The following is a 24718-nucleotide window of genomic DNA, read 5'->3' as shown; positions in this document are numbered from 1 at the left end:
AGGGAAATTTTCACGTAATTTAGGAGAGAATTTGCACCGGCTTTTACTTAATGTAAATCCTCATATCTAATGGACATCGGATCCCAATGCCAACCAATGAGCACTGTTTATCGAATAGCGCTTTGCAAGACATTTTCTCATCGCTGATTTTTCAGCGCTATATATAGAATTATGGCTTTTATGTCTTTTTTTTTTTTTAAATTGTTCCCCAACTTGAACTTTTCTGCTCCATCTGTGTCTAAGGAATTACTGTGAAAACTGAGATGCCTAGGGATTCCCGACCCCAGTCTGCCTGTGTAGCAAGTTCTAAGGACTGTTGGTATGCTTCCCTTGCCAGAAGTATTAATAGTGCCATTTCATTAGTTTGAGGATGGTATATGTGATACAGCTTCATCATCTGTGAGTATAAGAATACTGCTGAAGAAGGGGGAGGAGATGCCTATCACTTTCCTAAAATAGAGGAGTCTAAGGGAATATATAAGTGCAGATCCCTCCAAGGATTCTTACCTCTTGTTTTATGACCAACTTGTGAACTAACAGCCTTTCCAGGGTGCTCCATCCTCATAAACGGTGAGTACCACATGTCACATGGCTTAAGGCTGCCAAATGCACAAAAAAGTTGGATATGTTAAGGAATTTGAAAAAAATAAATAAAATAATCTATAAATATTCTCACGTGAAGACAGTGATGCAGAGAAGGGGGACAACCTGAAAGACATGGAGAAACAAATTAAGAGATTTAATGGCAGAAGAGAAAGAAGCACAAAGAGAGAGAGAGAGAACAGTTCAGCTCCTGCAGAGGAATGAAGAAAGGAAGGCATAATATCAGCAAAGAAGGAAAATGCTGAAAACCACAAGAAATTGAAGGAAAATCATGAAACAGGGAAAGGGGAGAGAGGGATATGCCAAGAACACTGATAACGTAGCATTAAGGAAGAAAAAAAATGAGAGTAGGAAACGAAAGATAAAAATAGAAATATAATAAAAGAAAACAAAATAGGACATGGAAAGTAGGAAACAAAAAGAAATAGGTTTAGCAAAATAACTAAAAGTGCAAAGTAAACTTCAGCCCCTTCTTAGCTTCCCCTTAATTTTGTATTTAAAGTAACGTTTCCTATTGAATAGAGTCTTGGGAAATGTCACAAGTAACAATAATAATGAAGATAAGAATACAACTGATAATCTTAGATTTATTCTAAAAAAGAAAATGGTTTGGTTTAAAAAAAAAAAAAAATCTATCAAATGAACTCCTCTCCTCTTCTCCAGCGAATATCGGGCATAGAGTTAGCAACACTGTGCTCCAGGGCAATATTTGCTCTAGATCTGATTTATTGATGGAAAAATAATCAATCATCTTCAATAAAACAAACACTAATTTTTTTTATGTTGGAATCAGGCAGATGAATCTGTTTATCTGGGTCTATGTGTGTTCTTATAGAGGGACAGAAGTCAACCAGTTAATCAGTGGAAAAAATATTGCTTTTCTTCTACTACACGAGGACAAAGCAAGGAGGATAGGCTGCACCTCTCAGCACTTGCTGCTGCACTCCCAATTGTCATAGAAATAGAGCTTGATTTCAAGGCCTTGCTTTGCGGGTCTTAGTTCTTAGGCATTGAAAGTGCTTTTTATTATATCATTCCCTCTTACTTCAATAGATGTTAGGAAGTTGAAATTGTGGATCTGGTCGTGGTTTAAACCAGTGTTTCCCAAGAAGGGTCCTGGAGTACCCCCTTGCCAGTCAGGTTTTCAGTATATCCACAATGAATATGCAGGAAAGAGATTTGCCTACCATGGAGGCAAATGAATCCATTGCATATTCATTGTGGATATCTTGAAAACTGACTCCAGGACTCATTGGGAAACACTGCTTTAAACTCTTAACAGGTGTGTTAGAAAATAAGCTAATGGGATGTGATTAGCTGGATTGTAACGCCTACTATCCAGATACATATCACTGGCAAGGGTTATCTGGTGATTTTAAGTGGCACTATTCAAATAGTGTCAATGAACCATATGTCAATGAACCAATATGCCCGGGTTCAAATCCCGGGACCTCTCGCATGGCAAGCGTGAAAAATAAGGGAAGAAATGCAATATTTTGACAGTGAGGAGATGAGTAAGGGAAAAACGATAGGAGGGGAAAGATAGTGCTAAAAATCTGGTAAAACTTAATTAAAATTATGAACCACAGTTCATAACCAGAATGCTCACTCCATATAACACTCCCCGGACTCTCCGGTCAACCTCTAATAACCTGCTAACAGTTCCATTCTTGAAAATAATAGGAACCAGAAGACAGGACATGTTCTCGGTTACAGCCCCTCTTCTGTGGAATTCTATACCTCAATACAGACGAGACGAAAAGGACCTCGCATCCTTCAAAAAAATTTTAAAAACCTACCTTTTTAAAGATGCATTTAATCTATGACCCACCGATTTAGAATTTTTAATTTTTTTGGCTCAATATTTCAAATTTTACCCCTCCTTGTGTTAACTTCCCTTCTGTGTTTTTCATATTCTGCAAAGAAATTGTAACTTTCTCCTCCTACCCCTCACGACTCATGTGTGTCTTACTTAGTAAGTTTTAATTTATGTTATTGTATTCACTGCCCACTTTTTAATTTGAATTGTACATCGCTTAGGAAATTAAATAAGCGATTTATCAAGCATTAATAAAAACTTGAAACCATTACTGACTACCCTAGCACTATCCAGACAGTGCCAAGGATGTCCATGGGTGAAGCTAGCAGTTACTGGAATCCACTGCTTATTCCTAGGATAAGCAGCATAAAATCTGTTTTACTTATTGGGATTTTGCCAGGTACCTGTGATCTGGGTTGGCCACTGTTGGAAACAGGATATTGGGCTTAGTGGATCTTCGGTCTGTCCCAGTATGGCAATTCTTTTGTTCTTATGCTATGTTTTATTTGCTGCCACGGCCACAGTAGCTGACTATCAGAACTTTTTATTTTCCCTAAAGATTTCACTACACAGATTTCACTACCCTGTTTCTCCCAGGGTTTTGTGCATTTCATGACAGGAAAAAAAAATCAGACTCCTAAGTCAAGGCATGTAGAGTGTGATCTCTGCCTTTCAAATTTACTGCTAACGCTTGTGATTAAATTTGTATTTTGCCTAAGAAAGTTTCCCTCTGGAGTTCGTAACATGTAACATGTACAGGCACCTATCCAGATGTGTTTGGAAATCCTTTTTGCTCATCCAGATGTGGGCCCTATACTTATTAACCCAAAGCTTGTGTTGATCATCCCATGCTAAACCAAAAGCTAAGCAGGCATTTCTATAAATCATTAGTTTTAGTCTTAATATGTTTTCCAATGGACAGATCCCTTCACAATTAATACCTAAGTTGACAGTCACTGAAAAGAAGCAAAGGTTTTGGGTTTTGTTTTTTTTAAGATAAAGTAGCAGGTGGAGGCATCTCACACTGTTCTTTCCCTTCTATAGCTATTCTATAAATTAGCGAAACACAATTGTTTTGTTTTATTTGTGTTACATATGTGATTAATTAGAGTTTCTGTAACTATGGAAACGTGGATAGATAACTATACTGTATATATACACAAGTGTTGGCCACCATGCTCTGCAGTTTGAATTATGCTTTTATTTATTAAATGCTTTAGATAAAAATGAATAAAAAGTTAAAGATTAAAAAATGAAAATTACAAGAAGTACAATGGGCCAATAATAAGACACAAAGATAGTTGAATTAGGCCAAGCCTGGAACATGCAAGCACCCATTCAGAATGTTGAGACTTCCAAACTTGTCAATTCATTTGCCTCTCATTTGGTTAGTCCTCACATCCAATTCACACTAGTGCTGTGGTTAAAAGTGATAGAAGAGCTCCTAGGTATTCAGTTACTTTAAAACAGTGGTTCCCAACCCTGTCCTGGAGGACTAGTCAGTTGGGTTTTTTTTTGGAATAGCCCTAATGAATATGCATGAGCAAAATTTACATATAATCTGCTCCATGCATATTCATTAGGGTTATCCTCAAAACCTGACTTGCTGATGGTCCTCCAGGACAGGGTTGGGATTCACTGCTTTAAACTGTTTCTGTATTAACCAGAAACTTTTTCAGTGTCTTCAACTTTTTGTTTGTGAGTTAGATTTAACAAAAGCTGGGGCCTTGATGGTGCTACTGACTTCACTTTTCACGTTTCTGCTATATTCAATTATCTTGCTTGATATAGGGACTCATTTTCAAAGCACTTATGCTAGATACACAAAGTAGCATAGGTTACTATGTTACTTTGTATGTCTAAGTGCTTTGGAAATGCGCCCCTTACGGTGTTATAGGTACCCTTCATTTCCTAGCACTGTCAGTCTCTCCCTTTTGCACTAGGATCACCAGAAGACTGAAAATAAAAAAAAGCTTTTCACCCATTGCACAACAGTAGTTATCAGCCTGATGTGATGGGTAACGGTTTAGGGATGATTCATGCCAGCTATATCTGCCCACTTTGCTTAATTATCTGATACGTCTGTGGGTCTTAGGTTACTCATGGGGCTGCCAGGAGATAGGTTCTTTGAGCCTTGCTTTGTCAGCGAGTTGTTGCTCTGGCAGCAGTAGATAGAACTGCTGCCCAGATTATAGAAAGAACTGTTAATGAGATTATTATAAATTCTAAAAATGAAAGAGACAGACAGAAAAAAAAGAGAAACGGAGAAAGAAAAATCAAGGGAAAACAGAAAAAATTAGGAGCAAAGGAAGAGGAATACAACACGAAAGAGACTACAGAAAGGCAAGAAAGAGAAACAGGGAAAGGACAGAGAAAGTCAGAGAGCACAAATGAAATGTAGAGAGGGAGAGCAAATGAGAAAAATTAAATTTAAAATGGGTACCTCTGGTTCATTTTACACCACTACTATTTAATACTTGTATAGTGCTGAAGGGCGTAAGCAGCACTGTACATTTTGACATTAATAGGTAATCCCTATCCCTGCTCAGAAAAGCATACAATCTAACTCAAACAGACAGGCAGACATGACATATAGGGTTGGGGATGAAGATCCTAAGGTGAAAGGAGTTAGAAGTTGAAAGCAGTCTTGAAGAGGTGGGCTTTTAATTTGGACTTGAACACTACCAGAGACGGAGCCCACCATAGGGATTCAGACAGTTTGTTTCAGGCATACGGCGCAGCAAGACAGAAAGGATGGAGTCTGGAGTTGGAAGAGGAAGAGAAGGGCACAGATAGGAGGGACTTACTAATTGAACAGAGCTTGTGGGTGGGGGTGGGGGGGACATAGGGGGAGAGAAGTGAAGAGAGATAATGAGGGGTAGCTGAGTGAATGCATTTGTAGGACAGTAAGAGGAGTTTGAATTGTATTCAGAAATGGATGGGAAGCCAGTGAAGTGACTTTTGGAGAGGGGTAAATGAGTACAGCAGCTCTCGTGGCATATGAGTCATGTAACCGAATTCTGGAAAGATTAAGAACATAAGAACATAAGAACATAAGCAGTGCCTCCGCTGGGTCAGACCACAGGTCCATCCCGCCCAGCAGTCCGCTCCCGCGGCGGCCCAAAACAGGTCAAGACCTGTCTGAATCATCAGAAGGGGCTCCCTTGCCACCTTGGTTTCCCATTTAAGTCCTGCCTTCCTATCGAAGTCCTAGCCCTCCGGTCTTGCACATGCACGACCAGGTTAGTTTATACTCATTACCTGATTTACTTCCTATACTTGAAGGGGAGAAAGATGCAAAGCGGAAGACCTGAGAGCAGCGAGTTGCAGTAATGTAACCATGAGGTGATGACGATGTGCATAAGTTTTGTTAGTGTGCTCAGAGAGGAAGGATCAGATTTTGGTAATATTATAGAGAAAGAAGGGGCAAGTTTTAGCAATATGTTGAATCTGGAAGGGGGGGGGGGGGAGAAAGCGAGAGAGGAGTCAAAGATGACCCCAAGATTGCAAGCAGACTAGACAGGGAGGATGAAAGTGTTGTCCAGAGAGAGAGAGAACGGGGGAAGTGGGTTTAGGCGGGAAGATGAGCAGCTCCGTTTTGGCCATATTTAGTTTTAGATGACGGTGAGGCATCCAGGCGGCAATGCCGGACAGAAAGACTGAGACTCAAGTCTGGGTTGCAGTAGAGGTGTCCAGTGCGGGGAGGTAGATCTGAGAGTCATCTGCATATAGGTGATACTGGAAGCCATGGGAGGGGATCAGCGCTTCAAGTGAGCAGGTGTAGATTGAGAAAATGAGTGGTCCCAGGACAGAGCCGTGACGTATACCAATTGATAATGGGATGGCTGTGGAGGACGAACCACTGTTGCGTGCACTGAAGGTGTGATGGGGGAGATAGGAAGAAAACCATGAGAGAGAGTAAAGCCCAAATTCTATAAGCAGCGTCTAAAGTTAGGCACCTAATTAGGCACCGTTCAGCGTGATTCAAGCACAATTGGGTGCTGTTTAGTGAATCACGCTGAGCGGCACCTATTTTAGAGGCGCCCAGTAAATAGGCCATCTCTAAGCACACTTAAAAGTTAGGCGCCTAGCTGAGCGCTTAAGAGCAGCGATTCTGCAACAAGGCGCCTAACATGTAGCCACGCCCAACCTGCATAGCGCCTGTTTTTTTGAATGGCGGCTAAATTTTTATAGGCGCCTTGTTACAGAATCGCGTTTTCTTGATAGGCGCCTATGTTTCAATCAATGCTGATTAAAAAGCTTAATTGAGCTTGTTATTCAATTTAGATAGGCGCCTGTCTAGTTAGGTGCCACCAACGTCCGCGCTGCTTATAGAATTTGGGCTTAAGTGTCAGCAAACAGAATGGGAGTCTTCAAGTTCTATGCTTCTGTGTGGCATAATCATGCTGCCAGCCCAGTTGCAAAATGGAACGAATAATGTCAGCAACATGGAGTTTGAAGGATTTACATTCTGCACTGACCAGACAACAGAAGCACACCTCTCAAAAATGAAAAGGCATCTGTTCAACAAGTTATTTAGGGATTTGGTTGCGTGTTTCATATGATAAGAAAGGCAGATAAACCACCCCACTATACCGCCTTACTTTTTATCTCAATAGTCAATACAGAACTGTCTCTTAGATAATCAAGAATGTCACTTTGTACTTTCTAAAAGTGTCCATATAGTCAGTTGTGTACCAAGAGCACCTGAGATGAGATGCTTGAGCTTCTGCTAGCATTCTGTCTGAAGAGTTGTACAGTTTGCAAAGATAGAAGGTTGATGTCTCAAGACTTCGGCATTCTGTTGAAAGAAAGAGATGCTCAACCTTCCAGGATGCTGAAGGCAGTGAAGGATTGTGGGAAGCATATTTCTTAAACATGGCTGGTCACATAAGAGAGAAAACGGGAAACTGTAGCAGCTTATCTCATTTCTTGAGGCTGGCTGGTCTTAAGTGGTGAAGGGATTTATATAGCATCAAAAGTTCATGTATATTGTTTTTGTATACTTTTCATGATGGCCTATAAACCTACAAGAAAGAATACTGCAGTAATCTTACTTGCTCAGATTCACTGGTGACAAACCTGAAAAAATACATCAGTCCACTGAAGATAGAGAATCTCGACCTCTGCATTCACACAACAAACAGTCATTTTTAGGTGTGAGTTTATTTTCTTAGCAGCACATGATTTCTGCGTTTGAATTGACACAGTTTATGAGTCTCCAAGACTCCTGAGGCAAGCTTTTCAGCCGAAACACGGCCCATGTCGAGTCACTTTTTTGTCTTGTATGACTGTTATTAAATTCCCATTCTTGAAGATCTGGATTGCTATGCTCTTCCTGAAAAATACAGGAAATGTTCAAGCTTTTAGACTTTATCTCAGATTCATGCTGTCATACAAAGTTGATAAAGTCAAAGATCTCCCACAAAAAAAAAAAGGATCTGTGTGACCTCAGCACAGAGAAATGACAGATGAGTATCAATCATTTGTAAGGCAGAGGCAAGGCAACTAACATAAGAAACAATCTTAGAAGGAAGTATTAAATGACATAGGTGACAGGTTTTTTTAAACAAAAGATAAGCAAAGTTCAGACATTAGAGAGACAGAGAGAAATAATTGATATCAGGTTCCACTAAAGTAATTGTTTTCAATCCAGTACCCATGACACGCTTAGCCAATCATATTTTCAGGATACCTACAATGACAATGCATGAGAGAGCTTTCCACTCAGTGGAGGTAGTGCATACAAATTCATTTCTTGCATGCATACATTTTGGATATCATGAAAACCTGAGGATTTAAGAATAGTTAACAGATATTATTTATATATGTAGCAGAGGAGAGGAAAGTTTTCTATGGTCTAAAAGCACAAAACTTTTAGAGTGGAGTCTGTACTCTGAGAACTAACTATTTAAATTACCTTATTTAGCAGAAGCCATGTTAAAGTTCCACTACCACTTCAACAGAGAGGAGGCGTGGCCTAGTGGTTAGAGTTGTTGCCTAAATTTATCCATTGTCTCGGGTACAACAGTTAGATTGTGATCCTGCTGGGACCAATAGGTAAAATACTTAAGAGTACCAGATTACTATTTAATATATTGTAAACCACTTTGGGTGAATCTCTTCATGAAAAGGTGGTTAACAAATCCTAATAAATAAATTCCTACAACATATAGGTTTCTGCTGTATCAAGATGATTTTAAAATGCATTGTCATGGATAATACAGTGTTTTCAATGCAGAAATAGACTTTTATAAGGCTGCCCTCAGGATATGGAGGTAAATTGATGGCTGCTTGTATAACAGACAGAACAGAGGTGCTCCCAGTTCAGGGTTTACTGTTGACAGGCATACTTAATAAAATATCTATGTATACATGTGAATTAAACCAGAAAATTTGTACCTGCCAATCAGCAGGTGTAAGATATTGGTGCATACATTTTCTGGGGTAGTTTTCAGAACAGATATTAGCATATCCTTTTATTCTGAAAATTTGCCGGTTTCTGCCCCTAACTCCACCTTCAACATCCTGTATGACTTTCTCAAGTAACAGTGACCCTGCAGCTCTCCTCTATTCTGATTTTCCATTTGTCTCACTCCCAGTCTGTCCCAGTAACAGCTCAGACTAAAAGTCTGCATAATTGTGGGGGAGCAAACAGAAATATTTTAAGATTAAGGAGGACTCCCTCGCTTTAATGAAATTCTCCTTGCAGTGCTTTATGGTAGACATAGGCACAGCACCAAGGGGAGCTCTCTGGCTCAACTCCAGCCTTATTTTGGCTGTCTGCCACCTCTGTGCACCTCACTGCAGTTAAGTCATATGAACAAGAATGATGAGGAAAGCACTTTTCATTTTCAGCTTTCTCTTCTTCTCTGCCTCTCTTTCTTCCCTCCTTATCCAGTTTCAAGATGTCTATGACTGATCTGCTGAATGCTGGAGATATCGCCAAGGCTATTGAAGCTTGTCATGGTGAGTGATAAAGCAGTTAATCCTGAAATTCAGATATTGGGGGGGGGGGCACTGAAACTATTGGGGAAACAATGTCAGACACAGGGGGACAACTAAACAGCATGTGTTTGTGTGTGTGTTTGTGTTTAGTACATTAATCACATTGAGTACTTAGGAATGTGATAAAAACCATAAATGGCATTAATAAATAAATAGAGCCTGTCACTGAATCATGCTGTTGCAAAAAGGAAAGTGGAAGAAAAAGTGCCTCGTTAATTCTGAGAGCCATATTGCGAAAAAGACGAACTGAAAGCTCCATTGCAGGGTTTGGAATGGGGGAAGAGATGAAAATCTGGTGGGAGGAGGTGGTCAGGGCAACAAGAGGCTTCTTTGGTTGGGGGAGTCAAGCAAACCAATCTCCAGTTCTGCCCGCAATCTTTCTAATTGTTTATGCTGTGTTGGACAAAATCTTGATTCGGCTGCCTAGGATGAGAGTATTGGGTAAATGCTGGACACAAATTATTTCTGTTGGATTTTTACATGGCAAAGAATTCTAGGACAGTGCTGAGGTGAACTCAGAGATTTGACTGGAATACTTATCAGTCTCTAGGGAAGGACAGTGAGAGCTAGATATTCAGGAACGGTTAATGAAATGGAAGTGAATGAGGGTGCCACAGAGAACACATAGCCCGATAGAAAGGTTCTGCACTAGGAAAGGTTGTCACTAGAGAATGACACGGGGACAAATTTGTCCCCGTTCACACAAGAACTCAATTTCCCCCATCCCGTCCCTGTGAGTTTTCTCGCTGTCACTGTCCCATTCCTGTAAGTTCTGCCTTAACCGCACAAGCCTCAAACACTTATGATTTTAAAGTGTTTGAGGCTTATGCAGATGAGGACGGAGCTTGCAGGAATGGGGCAGGGACAGGAAAAGAACTCATGGGGACAGGAAAATGAGTTCCCGCAGGGATGGGGAAAAATATTTCTCCGTGTTATTCCCTAGTAGTCACAAGTCAAGATGCATTACTTACATACATACATTTTTAAAATTAAATCTTTTTATTTTATAATCTTTATGAAACAAAACAAAATCTCCATAGATTTAGGACTGAAAAAAAAAAAAATAAGAAAACAAATATTCAGTAATTAGAATTCAAACTCTCTTTATAACAGAATTAAAGAAATAAAGGAAATTGGGAGGAGAGTGCAATCAATCAAATTTAGAATAATTTAAGACCATCAATTGGTCTTTTCTAAGAAACCCTGAATATACGCACTAAATACCTAGTATAATCACTAATGTTAATCATTCTTTCTTGCCATCAAAGGGTGCAGATTTAGCTGATTTCTGAGTTTGAATTAAACTTTCTAAATGTTTAGGGTCTTGAAAAGTATACTCCTTTTCCTGAAACTTCACCAGACATTGTCTGGGGACTCTCCAGAAAAAGGTCATACCTAGGGATAATGCCCTAACCCCCTCTGTTACTAAAGGTGCGCTAAATGCTAATGCGTCCATAGACTAACATGAAGCTAAGCGGGGACAAGTTCAGGACAAATATCAGGAAGTTCTACTTCATGCAGCGAGTGGTGGACACCTGGAATGCTCTCCCAGAAGAGGTAATTGCGGAATCCACCATTCTAGGATTTAAGGGTAAGCTAGATGGACATCTCCTTATGAGAAGCTTAGAGTGATATGGGGACTAAAACTATGCCAGGGTACACCTGGCAGGGCCTCCGCGTGTGCGGATCGCCGGATTTGATGGACCTAGGGTCTGTTCCGGAGATGGCACTTCTTATGTTCATTAGCGTTTAGCGCACACTAATCGGTTAGCGCACAGTAGTAAAAGAGGACATACGTCTGGGCAGAAAAGTCTCTTGCCCAGTTAAATACCGCTAAGCTGGCCAGTTGCCAGTATTCAGTGGCAATTAATCAGTAATGCTGCTAACTAGTGCTGCTAATAAGCCATTTCCTAAATGGCTAGGTTAGGGGTGGTCTGGTGGGTAGAGCTTGTGCATAGCCAACACCTAGTCAGTTAGGGGAGAGTGTGGCGCAGTGGTTAAAGCTACAGCCTCAGCACCCTGAGGTGGTGGGTTCAAACCCATGCTGCTCCTTGTGACCCTGGGCAAGTCAATTATTCCCCCCATTGCTCCAGGTATATTAGATAGATTGTGAGCCCACCGGGACAGACAGGGAAAAATGCTTGAGTACCTGAATAAATGCATGTAAACCGTCCTGAACTCCCCTGAGAGAACAGTATAGAAAACTGAATGAATGAATGAATTAGGCGTGATATTCAGTCGGCTAAGTGCATAACGTTAGGACAGCAAAAAGACTGACCTAACTTTGTGCACTGCGTTAACAAAGCACTAGCCTAACTATCAGCCAGTGCCTGGTTAACTTCCAGGTTCGAACACATACCCAGTCAATGCTGGAAGCTACCCATGCCCCAACTTGAATATCTGGGGCTAGTTCAACCCATGGCAGTGAGCAGCTTGCAAGCCACTTACAAATACGGACTAAATAGTACTCCTTATACCAGGTGTGAGCAACCTCAGTCCTAGAGGGTTGAAGCCCAGTTGGTGTTTCAGGATTTCCTCAATGAATACACATGAGATATATTTGTGTACAATGGAGGCGGTTCATGCAAATTGTCTATCTTTAATTTAGCTAGCTCCTCACGAGCACAACCCTTTGAAAATCAATCAGGGTCTACCACTCCAACATCCCTATTCGCATTTGTCTTCTGCAGTCCCGCTCCCGGATCTTCAGCCGTGAACACAGAACAGAAATATTTATTACGCAATTCAGCCTTTTCTTTATCAGCTTCTACATATTTCTCCCCTTCACTTTTGAGTCTCACAATGCCACTTTTGCACTTCTTCCTATCACCGATATATCTTTAAAAATGTCTTGTCTCTCTTTTTTACTGTGTCAGCTGTCGCACAATTTTTTTTTCCAATTATTGAGCCAATTAACCCCCCTCCCCTTTTACAAAAACATGCAAGAGCTCCTATGAGTGGCGGAGCAGGGCAGCGCAGAGAACTCAGCGCGCCAGCCAGTGCTAAAAAACCCTTGTTTGGTTTTGTAAAAAGGGACCACCCTTTATAGAATTTGGGCCTAAATGCTCAATCCCCTTAACTCTATGAACCTGTATATACAATTTTATGCATACCCCCTGATTGTATAAAAAGCACTGAAAATTGTGTACACAAATGTAGGTGTATACCCAATTTGCATGCGGAATTTGATTAACAAGCTAATTAGTGCCAATAATTGGCATTTCAACAAGCAATTAGTGGCACTAATTAGAATTAATTACAAATTACTTGTGTACATATGAAACAGTTCTGTTCTGCTTCTTTATCAGAAAATGTACATGCTGAAGAGCATAGGAAATCTTTAGACATAATGAAGGCTCTTGTATTAAAAGCAATTATTGAGGAAAAGAAAATAATTTATCATCTTTTCACTTTAAGTGGAATTCTCTCTGTTTAGTTAATCATTTTTGAACAGGGATAATTGTAAACATAAAAAGGTCTGGGAACCTTTTCATTCATTTTGCAATCAATAATCCTTTAAGTAATTTTGTCATATTGATGTTTCTATATTTATATTGCTACCAATGTTTTGCTATTTACTTTTTATTCCATTTTATAATTGTTACATTACTGTGTATATGATGTGTTCTGTTTTTCTGCTTTACTTCCTTGGCTTGTACACTTTTCCTTTACGATTGATTTAATAAAAAGAAAGATTTGAACATTAAGACAAAAACCAAGTTATGTGCATAAATTCAGGTGTAGGATCTGTGCCTATATTTTATATGCAAGTCAAAAAGGGGACACAGTAAATGATGATAATAATAATAATAATAGCTTTATTTTTCTATACCGCCATAGTCAGACGACTTCTAGGCGGTTCACATCGAAAGAAGGCTGGACATTCAGCGAATTACAAATGCATGAGGGGAATGTTACAGAAGAAAAGGGATATAGGGGAGGGAAAGTGAGAGGGGTAGGAATTGCCTGAAGATTGCTTCGGGTTTGTAGGGGGAAAAAGCGTAGTGAGCGCGGCATGGTCTGTTTAGGTGATGAATTTGCAAACAGAGTGGTTTTGATAGATTTTCGGAATGCATTGTAGGTCTGTCTGTTTTTGTTTATGGAGTTTCCCAGCCAGGATTGTTGTCTGTTAGCTTGGAACATGAAGGTTCTGTCAAGATAGGATTTGTATTTGCAGCCAGTAATTTTGGGATAGGCGAAGATGTTTTTGTTTCTGGTTGTTCGTGTGGGGTTGTGTAGAGTAAAGTGTGTTTGCAGTTTGGAAGATGCTAGGCCCTAGATTTGTTTGAAGCAGATGCATGCAAATTTGAACTGTATTCGCGCTTCCATTGGATGGATATATCGTCTGCGTATATGTAGTGTTTTAAGTTTAATGTTTGTAGTCAGTGACCTAAGGATGCTATGTAAATGTTGAATAATGTACATGATAGAGGGGAGCCTTGGGGTACCCCTGACGGGTTATTCCATGGGTTGGAGTGATTTCCATTGCTGGCTACTCGGTAGGATCTGTTTGTTAGGAATTTTTGGAACCATTTCTTTACCTTTCCCAAGATTCCCATTTCATCAAGGCACAGTAGCATGATTTTGTGGTCTACTAGGGCAAATGCACTGCTGAGGTCTAATTGCAGGAATAGTGCGCTTTTGCCTTTGCTGAAGAGATCATAGAGGTGGTTTAGTATGGAGGCTATGACCGTTTCTGTGTTATATCCTTTTCTGAAACCAGATTGATGTTCGCTGAGGATGTTAAATTTGTCTAGGTAGTTTACCAGTTGGAGGAGGTTGACCAGTCCTTCCTGTAGTTTTGTGAAGAGGGGAATGCTTGCTATGGGTCTGTAGTTGGATGTTAGTACTGTAGAGGTTTTTTGATCTTTGGGGATTGGTGTAATCAGTATGTGACCCATGTTTTTGTTTAGTGTTCCGTTTGTAAGGGCCATTGTTAGCCAAGTGAATAGTTCCATTTTGAATTCAGGTGGGGCAGTTGTCATGATTTGGGGGGGACCCAATGATTTGGGGGACCCATGATTTGGGGTTTGAGATAGTGGAGGATATCGTTTGTGGGTGGGGATAGAGTTGCTCTTAGGTCTGTGATTTTGTTTTTAAAAAAGTTGGCTAGGGCTTGGGCAGATGGGGTGCTCTCATTGTCATTTTTCAGGATTCTTGTTGTGTCTGTTAGTGTTTTTACTAGTTTGAACAGTTCTTTGCTATTTATTTTTTCCGTATCTATTTTTTGTGTGTAGTGTTTTGTGCGTTTTTCTCTGATCATATTTTTGTATGTTTTCATTTTTTGTTTCCAGGTTGTCTTATCTGTTTCTTTGTTTTTTTCCAGATTCTTTCCAGCTTTCTTAGTTCCTGTTTATTGGTTACTAATTCCGAGTCAAACCATTCATTTTGTGTTCTATCTTTCTTTTTGCATGTTTGGTAAGGAGCTATTTGGTCTAAGAGTTCTTTACTGAACTTTTTCGATCTTGTGGGGAATTCCTGTATTTCATTGGTTGTTGGGCGAAGCTCATAGTGGGCCCAGAATTCAGTTGGGTTTATAGTACTTCGGCTGGTTATTGTTTTCGTGTTTTTGCTTTTATGTTTCGGCTGGGAGTTTTGTTTTTGCCAGTGTAAGTAGAAATTGCCAATATAGTGGTCCGACCAGATGCATTTTTCCAAAGACCCTGTATGATATTGTATTTTGGGGTCTAGGATTTATTTTTGAGAGAAGGTAACTATGTCAAGTTTGTGGCCTTTTTCATGGGTTATCTCTGTGTCTGGAATAGGGAAGTTGAGTGACATTAGGAAGTTGGTAATTTCGGTTACTTCTGGCTTTCCCTTTTGTTCTAAGTGAATGTTTATGTCCCCTAGTAGTAGATTGTACGGGCCTTTTAGGGTATTAACGGTTAGGAATTCAAAGAATTCTTCTCTGGCGCTTGACCACTTTTTGGGCAGGATATAGAATAGAGTTGTTGTCAGAGGATCTTCTAATTGAGCATTACAAGTTAGTATTTCTAGGTTTTCTGAAGTTTTAGAATCTGTCTTGGTGTAGTTAAAGGGTTCTTTTAGATAAAGATCTGCATGGTCCATCCAGTCTGCCCAGCAGTCTCACCACTTATCGAGTAATTATTTTATTAATAATAATAACTTTATTTGTAGACCTCACTACCTCGCAGTTCAATGCAGTTAACAACAAGAGGGAAATTGTAACAAATACAGTGATAATACAGCAAATTAAAATTAACAGTCACTAATACAAAAATTAGCAAATCATTGTACAGATTTATCAAACAAATAAGAAGACATAATCTGACCACTTAAATTCTTATTCCATTTACCTGCTTGGAAGGCTAAAGTCCTCTCGAGAAATCTTTTACATGTACAACCTTTTAAAGATGGAAAATTAAACAATATGATATTAAGGGTTCTGCGATTAATTTCAGTTAACACAAAATGTTTCAAAAGATAACTTGGAGCAAGACTAAATATTGTTTTATAGCATAGACAGGCAAATTTGAAAATTATCCTGCACTCAGATGAAATGAATGTGTTATAAAATATACTTACCCGATCCATCTTGCCATATAGAATCCATCTGGTAACAGCCACATTGCTGGAATTACCATCAGAGCTAACTTCAGCTTGTCCCAATCTGTCTTGCCATATATGGGACAAAGATCATAGAAGACTGGAATTGGGTGGGTCATGGGGGTGAATCGAGGACATTCTTTTGAGTTATGTACGTATTTATAGAATAAGGGCATCTGTGCCTAAATTCAGGTGTGGGCATTTGCACCATGTTTTCATGGGTGCAAACAGCCACTCCTAAAGTTAGGTGCAGTTCCTGGACGTAAGCACTATTCTATATACCTATCGGTTTACGTGTGTTTATGGAACCCCCATAACTTTGTGTGGTTTATAGAATAATGCTTTTTTGGCACTGATATTTTAGGTGCCATATATAGAATTTACCCAAGTGTGCAAGGTTGCATACCACCTTTAGAATAGAGTCAGTTGTGCAAACTAATGGTTTAATTAACTGTTAATTGGTGTTAATTATTGGCTATATTTGGTTTGATTAGCTCTAATTGTCACTAATTAGCAGCTATATACATAACTGCCATTAATCAGTATTCTATAAATCATACATGCAAACTCTATAGTGCACAACTGGTGTTGACCAGGAAGGGACATGGACAGGTTAGGGAGTGTTTCATGTTTATTTAAAATTTCTTTTACCGCCTAATCAGACTTCTAGGTGGTGCATAAAATCATAAAAACATACATTGGCTAAAATACAGATTTAAAATGACAAGGCATCTCTAAGGATGACAACAACTTTCAGAGACATTTAAACCATGACAAATGGGGACAGAATGTAAAAAGGCAAGAACTACAATGTTCAAGGTAAAAGATAACATTTAAGGAAAAAACAATAGGGAGAGATATTGAAGGTATAATCATTCTAGGTCGCCCTTACAAGGGCAGTTAGGTCTCAAAAGCATCAAGAAATAGAAAAGTCTTAAGCTTTGTCTTAAATTAAGGATAGATTTGTCTCGTAAATAAGCCGGGATACTATTCCATAGAGAGGGAGCATTCACGGAAAAAATGGAAGACCTCATTGTGTTTATGTATTTTAATGATAGAATAGAAAGGAGATTCTGAACAGATGATCGAAAAGTCTTAGAAGGGCTGTATGGAATAAGAAGATTATTAATGAATTCTGGCTGATTATTTTGTCGGGTTTTGAATGTTAACAGAAGGATTTTATAGTGTGCTTTGTATAAGAGGGGAGTAATGTAATCATATTTTTTTTGCATTAAATATAATTTTTACTGCAGTATTCTGTATTATCTGGAGTCTTAGTTCCTTTTTTATGCCTTTGTAGAGGGCATTGCAATAATCTATACAGAAAATCACAAGGCAGTGGATCAGGATGTTCATTGAGGTGGGTTCTAGCAGTTTGGAGAGAGATCTAATCATACGCAGGCTATAAAAGCAACGCTGGACCACTGTACTAATATGATATGAAGATAATAGTTGAATTTGCTGTCAAAAGTGCCTCCAAGTAATTTTAATGAAGGTACAACATTAATGGGGAGAGATTTGAGTTTGAGTGGCATCTGTAAGGACAGTCCTTCTTTGATGGGAAAGATCATTAATTTGGACTTTTTTATGTTCAAGGAAAGCATATTAGAATCGAGCCAAGAGTTAATTTTTTCTAATTTTTGGTTTATAATTCTTGCTTCGTTTTGGTTATATAAGTCTACTAGCTGATGCCCCGGCGTTGCACGGGTATTAAATTATAGCAATAACACTATAAATGGATTCAAATAAAGATACTTTATAGTGGTGAATGAAATTATTTGTTTACAGCTTTATAAAAAGTACAATATTCAAATTATAATGTGAAATATTTGACAAAATGAATATAATACAACTAACACAAAACTTGATTATAAACAACAGTTTTAGTTTCACCTCCAGGAGCAAGAACATATAAATTCTTGGGTGAAGAGACCCCCAGAACATATCACCCCAGGTAGTGAGGGATCTGCATACCAAGTTTCGTTCAAATCGGTCAAGCCGTTTTTGATTTACTGTGAGAATGGCAGCTGTTTACATTTTTTCCATTGACATGAATGGGTGAAATCTGATTTTCTGTTTGTAGCTCCGCCCACGTGTGCAGGTGGGCCGCGAGACCCCCAGAACATATCACCCCAGGTAGTGAGGGATCTGCATACCAAGTTTCGTTCAAATCGGTCAAGCCGTTTTTGATTTACTGTGAGAATGGCAGCTGTTTACATTTTTTTGAACATATAAATTCTTGGGTGAAGAGACCCCCAGAACATATCACCCCAGATAGTGAGGGATCTGCATACCAAGTTTCGTTCAAATCGGTCAAGCCGTTTTTGATTTACTGTGAGAATGGCAGCTGTTTACATTTTTTCCATTGACATAAATGGGTGAAATCTGATTTTCTGTTTGTAGCTCCACCCATGTGTGCAGGTGGGCCTCGAGACCCCCAGAACATATCACCCCAGGTAGTGAGGGATCTGCATACCAAGTTTCGTTCAAATCGGTCAAGCCGTTTTTGAATTACTGTGAGAATGGCAGCTTTTTACTTTTTTTCCATTGACATGAATGGGTGAAATCTGATGTTCTGTTTGTAGCTCCGCCCACGTGTGCAGGTGGGCCGCGAGACCCCCAGAACATATCATCCCAGGTAGTGAGGGATCTGCATACCAAGTTTCGTTCAAATCGGTCAAGCCGTTTTTGCGTGATCGCGGCACATACACACATACACACACACATACATACACACATACATACCTCCGATTTTATATATATAGATTGGATGAACTAGTTGGATATCATCCGCATAAGCGAACATTGTAAAATCAATAGATTGACCTAATGTTAGTAGAGGGGCCAAGAAGATATTAAAAAGTAGAGGAGATAAAATTGAACCCTGTGGGATGCTGTATTCAGTAGAGAAAAAGTCTGAGGTTGTTGCATTAAAGATTATCTTGGATGACCGTTCTGTAAAGAAGGATGAGAACTAGTCCATGACCTGGTCTGTGATTCCAATTTTGCTAAGACGCGACAGAAAGAGCTTGTGATCTATTGTGTCAAATGCTGAAGAGAGGTCTAAGGAGATGAGCAAAACTGACTGGTGGTGATCAAGATGATAAAGTATTTTTGTGGTTAATCCAATAAGTGAAAGTTCAGTGGAGTGGTGTTGATGGAATCCAGTCTAATTTGGGTGTAAGACTTTAGTTTGCTTGGTGAAATCTGAGATTTGGCGAAAGACGATTTTCTCCGTAAGCTTTGCTAAGAAAAGAATATTAGCTATGGGTCAGTAATTAGAAACTTCATGCACGCTGATATCGTGATCCTTGATTATTGGGTGGACGATCGCTTCTTTCCATGTTTTTGGTAATGTTCCTGAAGATAGGCTTGTACAGACCAGATTTAGGATGTCAGGATCAAAAAAAGCGTTTCAGAAGAAATGGTGGAATTTCTGATGTGGAACTTTTTATGTTTGGTGAGTTCAGATATCTCTGGATATCCTGAAGAGTGTGTAGACTAAATCTCAAGTATTTGGAGGGAGGAAGATTTGTGGATGCAGTCGTATTGACTGCAACCCCAGGGACGGAAGGAGTGGAATTAGTGTTTATGACGCTTACTTGTGAGATAGTACCTCTAATTCTTTGGATTTTATTGATTAGATGAGAGGCAATAGTTTGAGCTGAGGGTAATTGAACAGACAGATTAGATTCTTTCTTTTGTGTAGTTAGTGATTTTGCTATTGCATATAACGCGGAGGTGTTATTTGCTTTTTTTATTTGTTTGGAATAGTATTCCTTTTTTGCTTTATTGATTTCAAATTTGTAGTAAATGGTATGATTCTTACATTTGTTTAGGTTGTGAAAAATTTTGTTATGCCTCCATTTTCTCTCAAGAGAGCACAGTTGTTTTTTAATAAGAGTTAGACTAGACGAATACCAAGGATTTTTTTGTTTGCTTGGGGAAATGGTGTAAGTGTTTGGATGAACTAGCTTTCCATGAGGCAACTTTCTCCTCGATAGAGGATTCAGACATTTCCGCTAATTTGGATTCAAAGTTAGAGGAGATGGATGCTTCGTCTAGCTTTGAGTAGTCATGATAAATAACTGTCTTGGGGCTAAGGTTTAATCAGTGGGTCTTGGTAAACTGGGAGAAAGAAATGAGAAAGTGATCAGACCAGGGAAGTTGTTTACTAGCCATAACCTGGAAACGGTTGTTATGTAATGTTGGCACAAGGACCATATCAAGAGTGTGCCCTGCTGTGTGAGTTGGACCAGTTATCAAAGGAAAAAGACTCAAATCTTTCAGAAGGGTCAGAAGATCTGAGGTGGCAGAATTATTACGATCATCGAAATGTATATTAAAGTCACCTAAAATGATGGGGTTGAGGGAAGAGATGCAGATTTCAAAGATGGCAGACTGGAGCAGAGTTAACATGTCTTCTCCTTGAAGAACACTATGTGGTGTTCCCCAGGGATCACCCCTGTCCCCTCTTCTTTTCAACATTTATATGTCTTCTTTGAAATTCTTCCATCTATCTCCCTTTAAAACTCTATTTACATATGACATCTTTATCCTTCTTGAGATAGATTCGAACCTCACTAACCTCACTGAAAATATAACAGCTTGCATAACGAAACTCCAATCCTGGACCCTCTCTGTACAAATGAAGCTGAATGAGTCCAAAACAAAACTACTCTGGCTTGGCCCAAAATTAGATCAGTTACCCATGCTCTACCTTCTGGTCCCACATTGCAGATCAAATTCTCAAGCAAAGTTTTGGGCATCATTATTGACTCTACATTTTCCTTTAATGATCATCTCAACTCTCTGGTAAAAAAAAATGTTTTTTAGTCTTCACATGTTGAGAAAAGTGAGATCCTGCTTCCGCCAACAACATTGCTATCCTTGTACAATCAATCATTCTTTACAGACTGGACTATTGTAATTCCATCTATCTAAGTCTAACCAAGAAAAATCTTCAAAGACTTCAGCGGATCCAGAATACTGCGGCTAGGTTGATCTTCGCAAAAAGCAAATTCGATCATGTTTCCCCGCTTCTGTCAAAACTTCACTGGCTTCCGGTGATTTCTAGGATTCACTTTAAATGTACCTGCCTAATTTTCAAGATCCTATATGGCATTTTTCCTCCCCTAATCCCACTATCCTGGAATTCTTCGAGACCTGACACTACCAGATCTGCCCACATACTCAAACTATCTTTCCCCTTGTTAAAAGGTGTCATGTATGCAAGTAAATTAGGGAAATCCCTTTTCTTCAAATTCACTGAGCTTTGGAATAACCTCCCTGCCCCGCTGCAGAACCTAGACTCATTCCAATTATTCCGAAAGCATCCGAAAACCTGGCTTTTCTCCAAAACATAAAGCTATCTATTTAAAATGTAAAGCTAGCTATACTCTTCTTAACCTCTAATTTCTTATTATGTCCTTCCCTCATTTATTGAATTACCTGTAAACCGTGTCAAGCTCTATCTTTATGGAGATAATGCGGTATACAAACTTAAAGTTTAGTTTAGTTTAACATTTGGCTGCTAATGGGAGGAAGAAGGTAGAATAATAATCTGAGGAAGAATCAGTCTTCAATCTAAACTGAATAGATTCCAGGAACTGTTACCAGGGGAATATTCCAGTTTCAAAATTAAGGATTCCCAATGAATTATTGCAAGACCACCTCCTTTTTTCCCTTTTCAGTGGTTGAACTGGTAAGAATAGCCTGGGGGACAGTTTACACATTCAAAGTGATTTACATATTGTAGACACTAATCTCATTTTTTTGGGCGATCCGAGTGCGATCCGTGGCCGAGTCTTGCTGGGTGGCCAATTCACAACTGTTCCTGCATCCAAATGATCTAGTCAAAACCACACCCACAAACACACCCACGGATCGCTGTTGAGTGATCGGGATGCATGTGCCTTCCTTTTCTAGCCTTCTCCCCTCAACCTGCACGCTGCAGGAGAGAGCCCAATGACTTGGGATGGTGTTATTTTTCTCCCCCCCCTTCCCTGTGCTGACCTCGATGCTGCCTGCTTCTTCAACTCTGGGCAAAAGTTTTTACCGATGTAGAAGAGAATTGCAGAGACCAGCACCTCTGTGCCTGCTTTTTATAGCTCTCCCCTTCCCCATTTTGCTGGGTCTCCACCGCTGTCTGCATTTGTTAACCCATTCAAGCTAATTCAGAAAGCTGCTAATGGGAAGAGAGGTGAAACAGCCAATGATAGCTGGGCTGGGAGCTTGTACTGCCTCATACACCACTGCTTTTTCTCTCTTTTTTCCCCTTTTAACTTATGCAGGAGGAGGAAGGGAGAAGCCGCAGCACTGGGTGTTCGGTAGAGAACGAGATGGACGGGAGAGGCAGGCAGGGTGGCAGAAAGCAGTTTTTTTCAGGCTGGGATTTCAGTGAGCGACTGGTCCTCAGCAGTCGCTTGGTTTTTGATCAGCCAGGCCAGTCGATGTGCCTTAAATTGTTTAGTGAATCAAGGCCCTTCCCACTTTGCATGCCGTTTAACCTCATTTTCATGTGAGAATCGGAGTAGCTAAAATTGGAGTGGATGGAGAATGAGGTTAGTGAATCGGGTCGGAGGGAAATCGGGTGGCAAAGGGCTTACCAACCGATCAATACACGAATCTAGCCCTTATTTGGTAAGTGCAAGGAGCTGCAGTGGGAATTGAACTCACAACCTCAGGGTTCTGAGGCGGCTGCTCTAACCACTAGGCCACTCCTCTCCACACACATGAGCCACTGAGCTGGTGTAAGTGCTCACACCTAAACTTAGATACCTAAATGAAGGCTTACGCTAGTATTCTATAAATGCAATTGTGCACCCAATTGCTGATTTAGAATTCAAGCTTAGGGTGTTTTGCCCTGGTGCCTAACTTTCGGCATCCTTTTGAGAATTGCCCGCTTCAGTGCTACTGACTATGCATACAGTGGTGCTGCTAAACACATGTATTACTTTAAGACCAGAGCTTGTACTTAACTTAATCCACCCACCCCATTACGAAGGGCCGCTGAGCGAAAAAAGTGAAAAATCGCTGGACTAAGTGCATAGCCCTCAAAGGAGACTGCCGCAACTTTGTTGGTTGGGCTGAGAACTTTTCAGCGCCCCCCCCCCCTCGTATGATCACAAATGCCTTACTGCTGAGCAGAAACTGGTTTTAATCCCCCCCCAATCTTGCTAATTAATTTTCCACTTGATACCGCATAGCAAAAGATGTTTGAGATAGATCTTGAAACCTGCAGTAATGCCATTAATAAAATGTCAGCTTTTGTTACCAACCATTCACTCACCCCTTGTGAATATTCAGCTCCAAAACCCAGGAAGCATTACTAAATAAAATGCAGACTTCATTAAAGGTGAGGTTATTTGCTGTAAGAAGGAGAATTGGATTTTTATTAGAGTGCTGTGGCATTCTGGTTTAGGTGAGAGGGAGTTTTCCCTCATCCAGAAAATAATAACCTTCTAATTAATTTGTTATCTTACTACTTTATTAACTCATGCATTTAAATAATAATTTAATCTAAGTGGAAAAGTTTACTAAGGGACTTGAGGGGAATTGCTGGATACCTGGATCAGATTTCCAGTGGAGGAATAGGTGGCAGAATAGGATACAAGGAGAGGGGATGGAGTGAGGGAAGATAGGACTACAGATTTTGGAAGCCTGTGACAGCATAGTAGGCAGGCCTAAAAAGCTGAGTAGCTAAAATTGTTCTTATCTGCTGACATCGTCCATTTTTTTAGATTTAAGCAAAATGCATACCTTGTACTTCTTTTTTTTTTAAATATATCTTTATTGAATTTTCAAACTACAATTGGGCAACAAGTAATTCATATACATATAATACTACACGAAAAGCACAATAAACTTTTCATACATTAATGTACAATTATATTTACCCCCTACCCTCCCGCCTAATATTCAAATAAAATAAAAACCTTCAAGAAACTATCCGTAAATTCCCTTAATCAAATTCCAAGAAACAGCGATTCTGCAACAAGGCGCCTCTAAAAATTTAGGCAGCCTTCAAAAAAATAGGCACATTAGGCGTAGGCGTGACTACGTGTTAGGCGCCTTGTTGCAGAATCGATGCTCTAAAGCGTGCTTAAGCGCTCACATAGGTGCCTTTTAGTTGAGCCTAGAGCTGGCCTATTTACTGGGGCGCTTCCAAAATAGGTGCTGCTCCGCATGATTCATTAAACAGCACCCAATTTTACTTGCGCCAAATAGTGCCTATTTTGGCGCCTAACGTTTGGGCGCTTGTTATAGAATTTGCCCTTTACTCCTCCATTGTCCCAGGTATATTAGATCGTAAGTCCACTGGGACAGATAGGGAAAAATGCCTGTATGTAAACCACTTTGAATGTGGTTATAAAACTACAAAAAAAGGGTATATAAGTCCCAATCCCTTCACCCCCCCTTCCCTTTCATGCATTATGTGAAAGTTAGGGCTCAAGTATTTCAAACAGATTTTAACTCGGGGGCAGTAGAACACCTTTTTGATTAGAGAAGAGCAATCAAGCAAACCAACCCAACTCCCAGTCCTCAACACATTTTTTTAATTTTATAATTATGTTGCCAATGGTCCATTGAACCCAGTATCCTATCTCAGACAGTGGCCAGACTGGATCACAAGTACCCAGCAGAACCTAAAAAGTAGATCTATTTCCCATAGTTCACTTCCAGAGATAAGTAGTGGCTATTCCAAGGGACTTGCCCAAA

At 39.8% G+C, this 24718-nt stretch overlaps 1 protein-coding gene across 1 annotated transcript in view; it reads left to right on the top strand.

Annotated features, from left to right (window-relative positions):
• The first annotated feature begins 487 nt into the window (after positions 1-487).
• The window catches only part of PVALB (parvalbumin), a 73120-nt gene continuing 48889 nt past the window's right edge, over positions 488-24718 (top strand). The window contains exons 1-2 of the mRNA XM_033929863.1: positions 488-570; positions 9324-9391. Coding sequence (XP_033785754.1) covers positions 9331-9391 — 61 coding nt within the window. The 5' untranslated portion in view covers positions 488-570; positions 9324-9330. The remainder of the gene's footprint in view (positions 571-9323; positions 9392-24718) is intronic.

Source organism: Geotrypetes seraphini, chromosome 2 (genome assembly GCF_902459505.1).
Source record: "Geotrypetes seraphini chromosome 2, aGeoSer1.1, whole genome shotgun sequence".
In the NCBI taxonomy this organism is placed as follows: Eukaryota; Metazoa; Chordata; class Amphibia; order Gymnophiona; family Dermophiidae; genus Geotrypetes; species Geotrypetes seraphini.
This window is presented reverse-complemented; position numbering and strand designations above follow the sequence as displayed.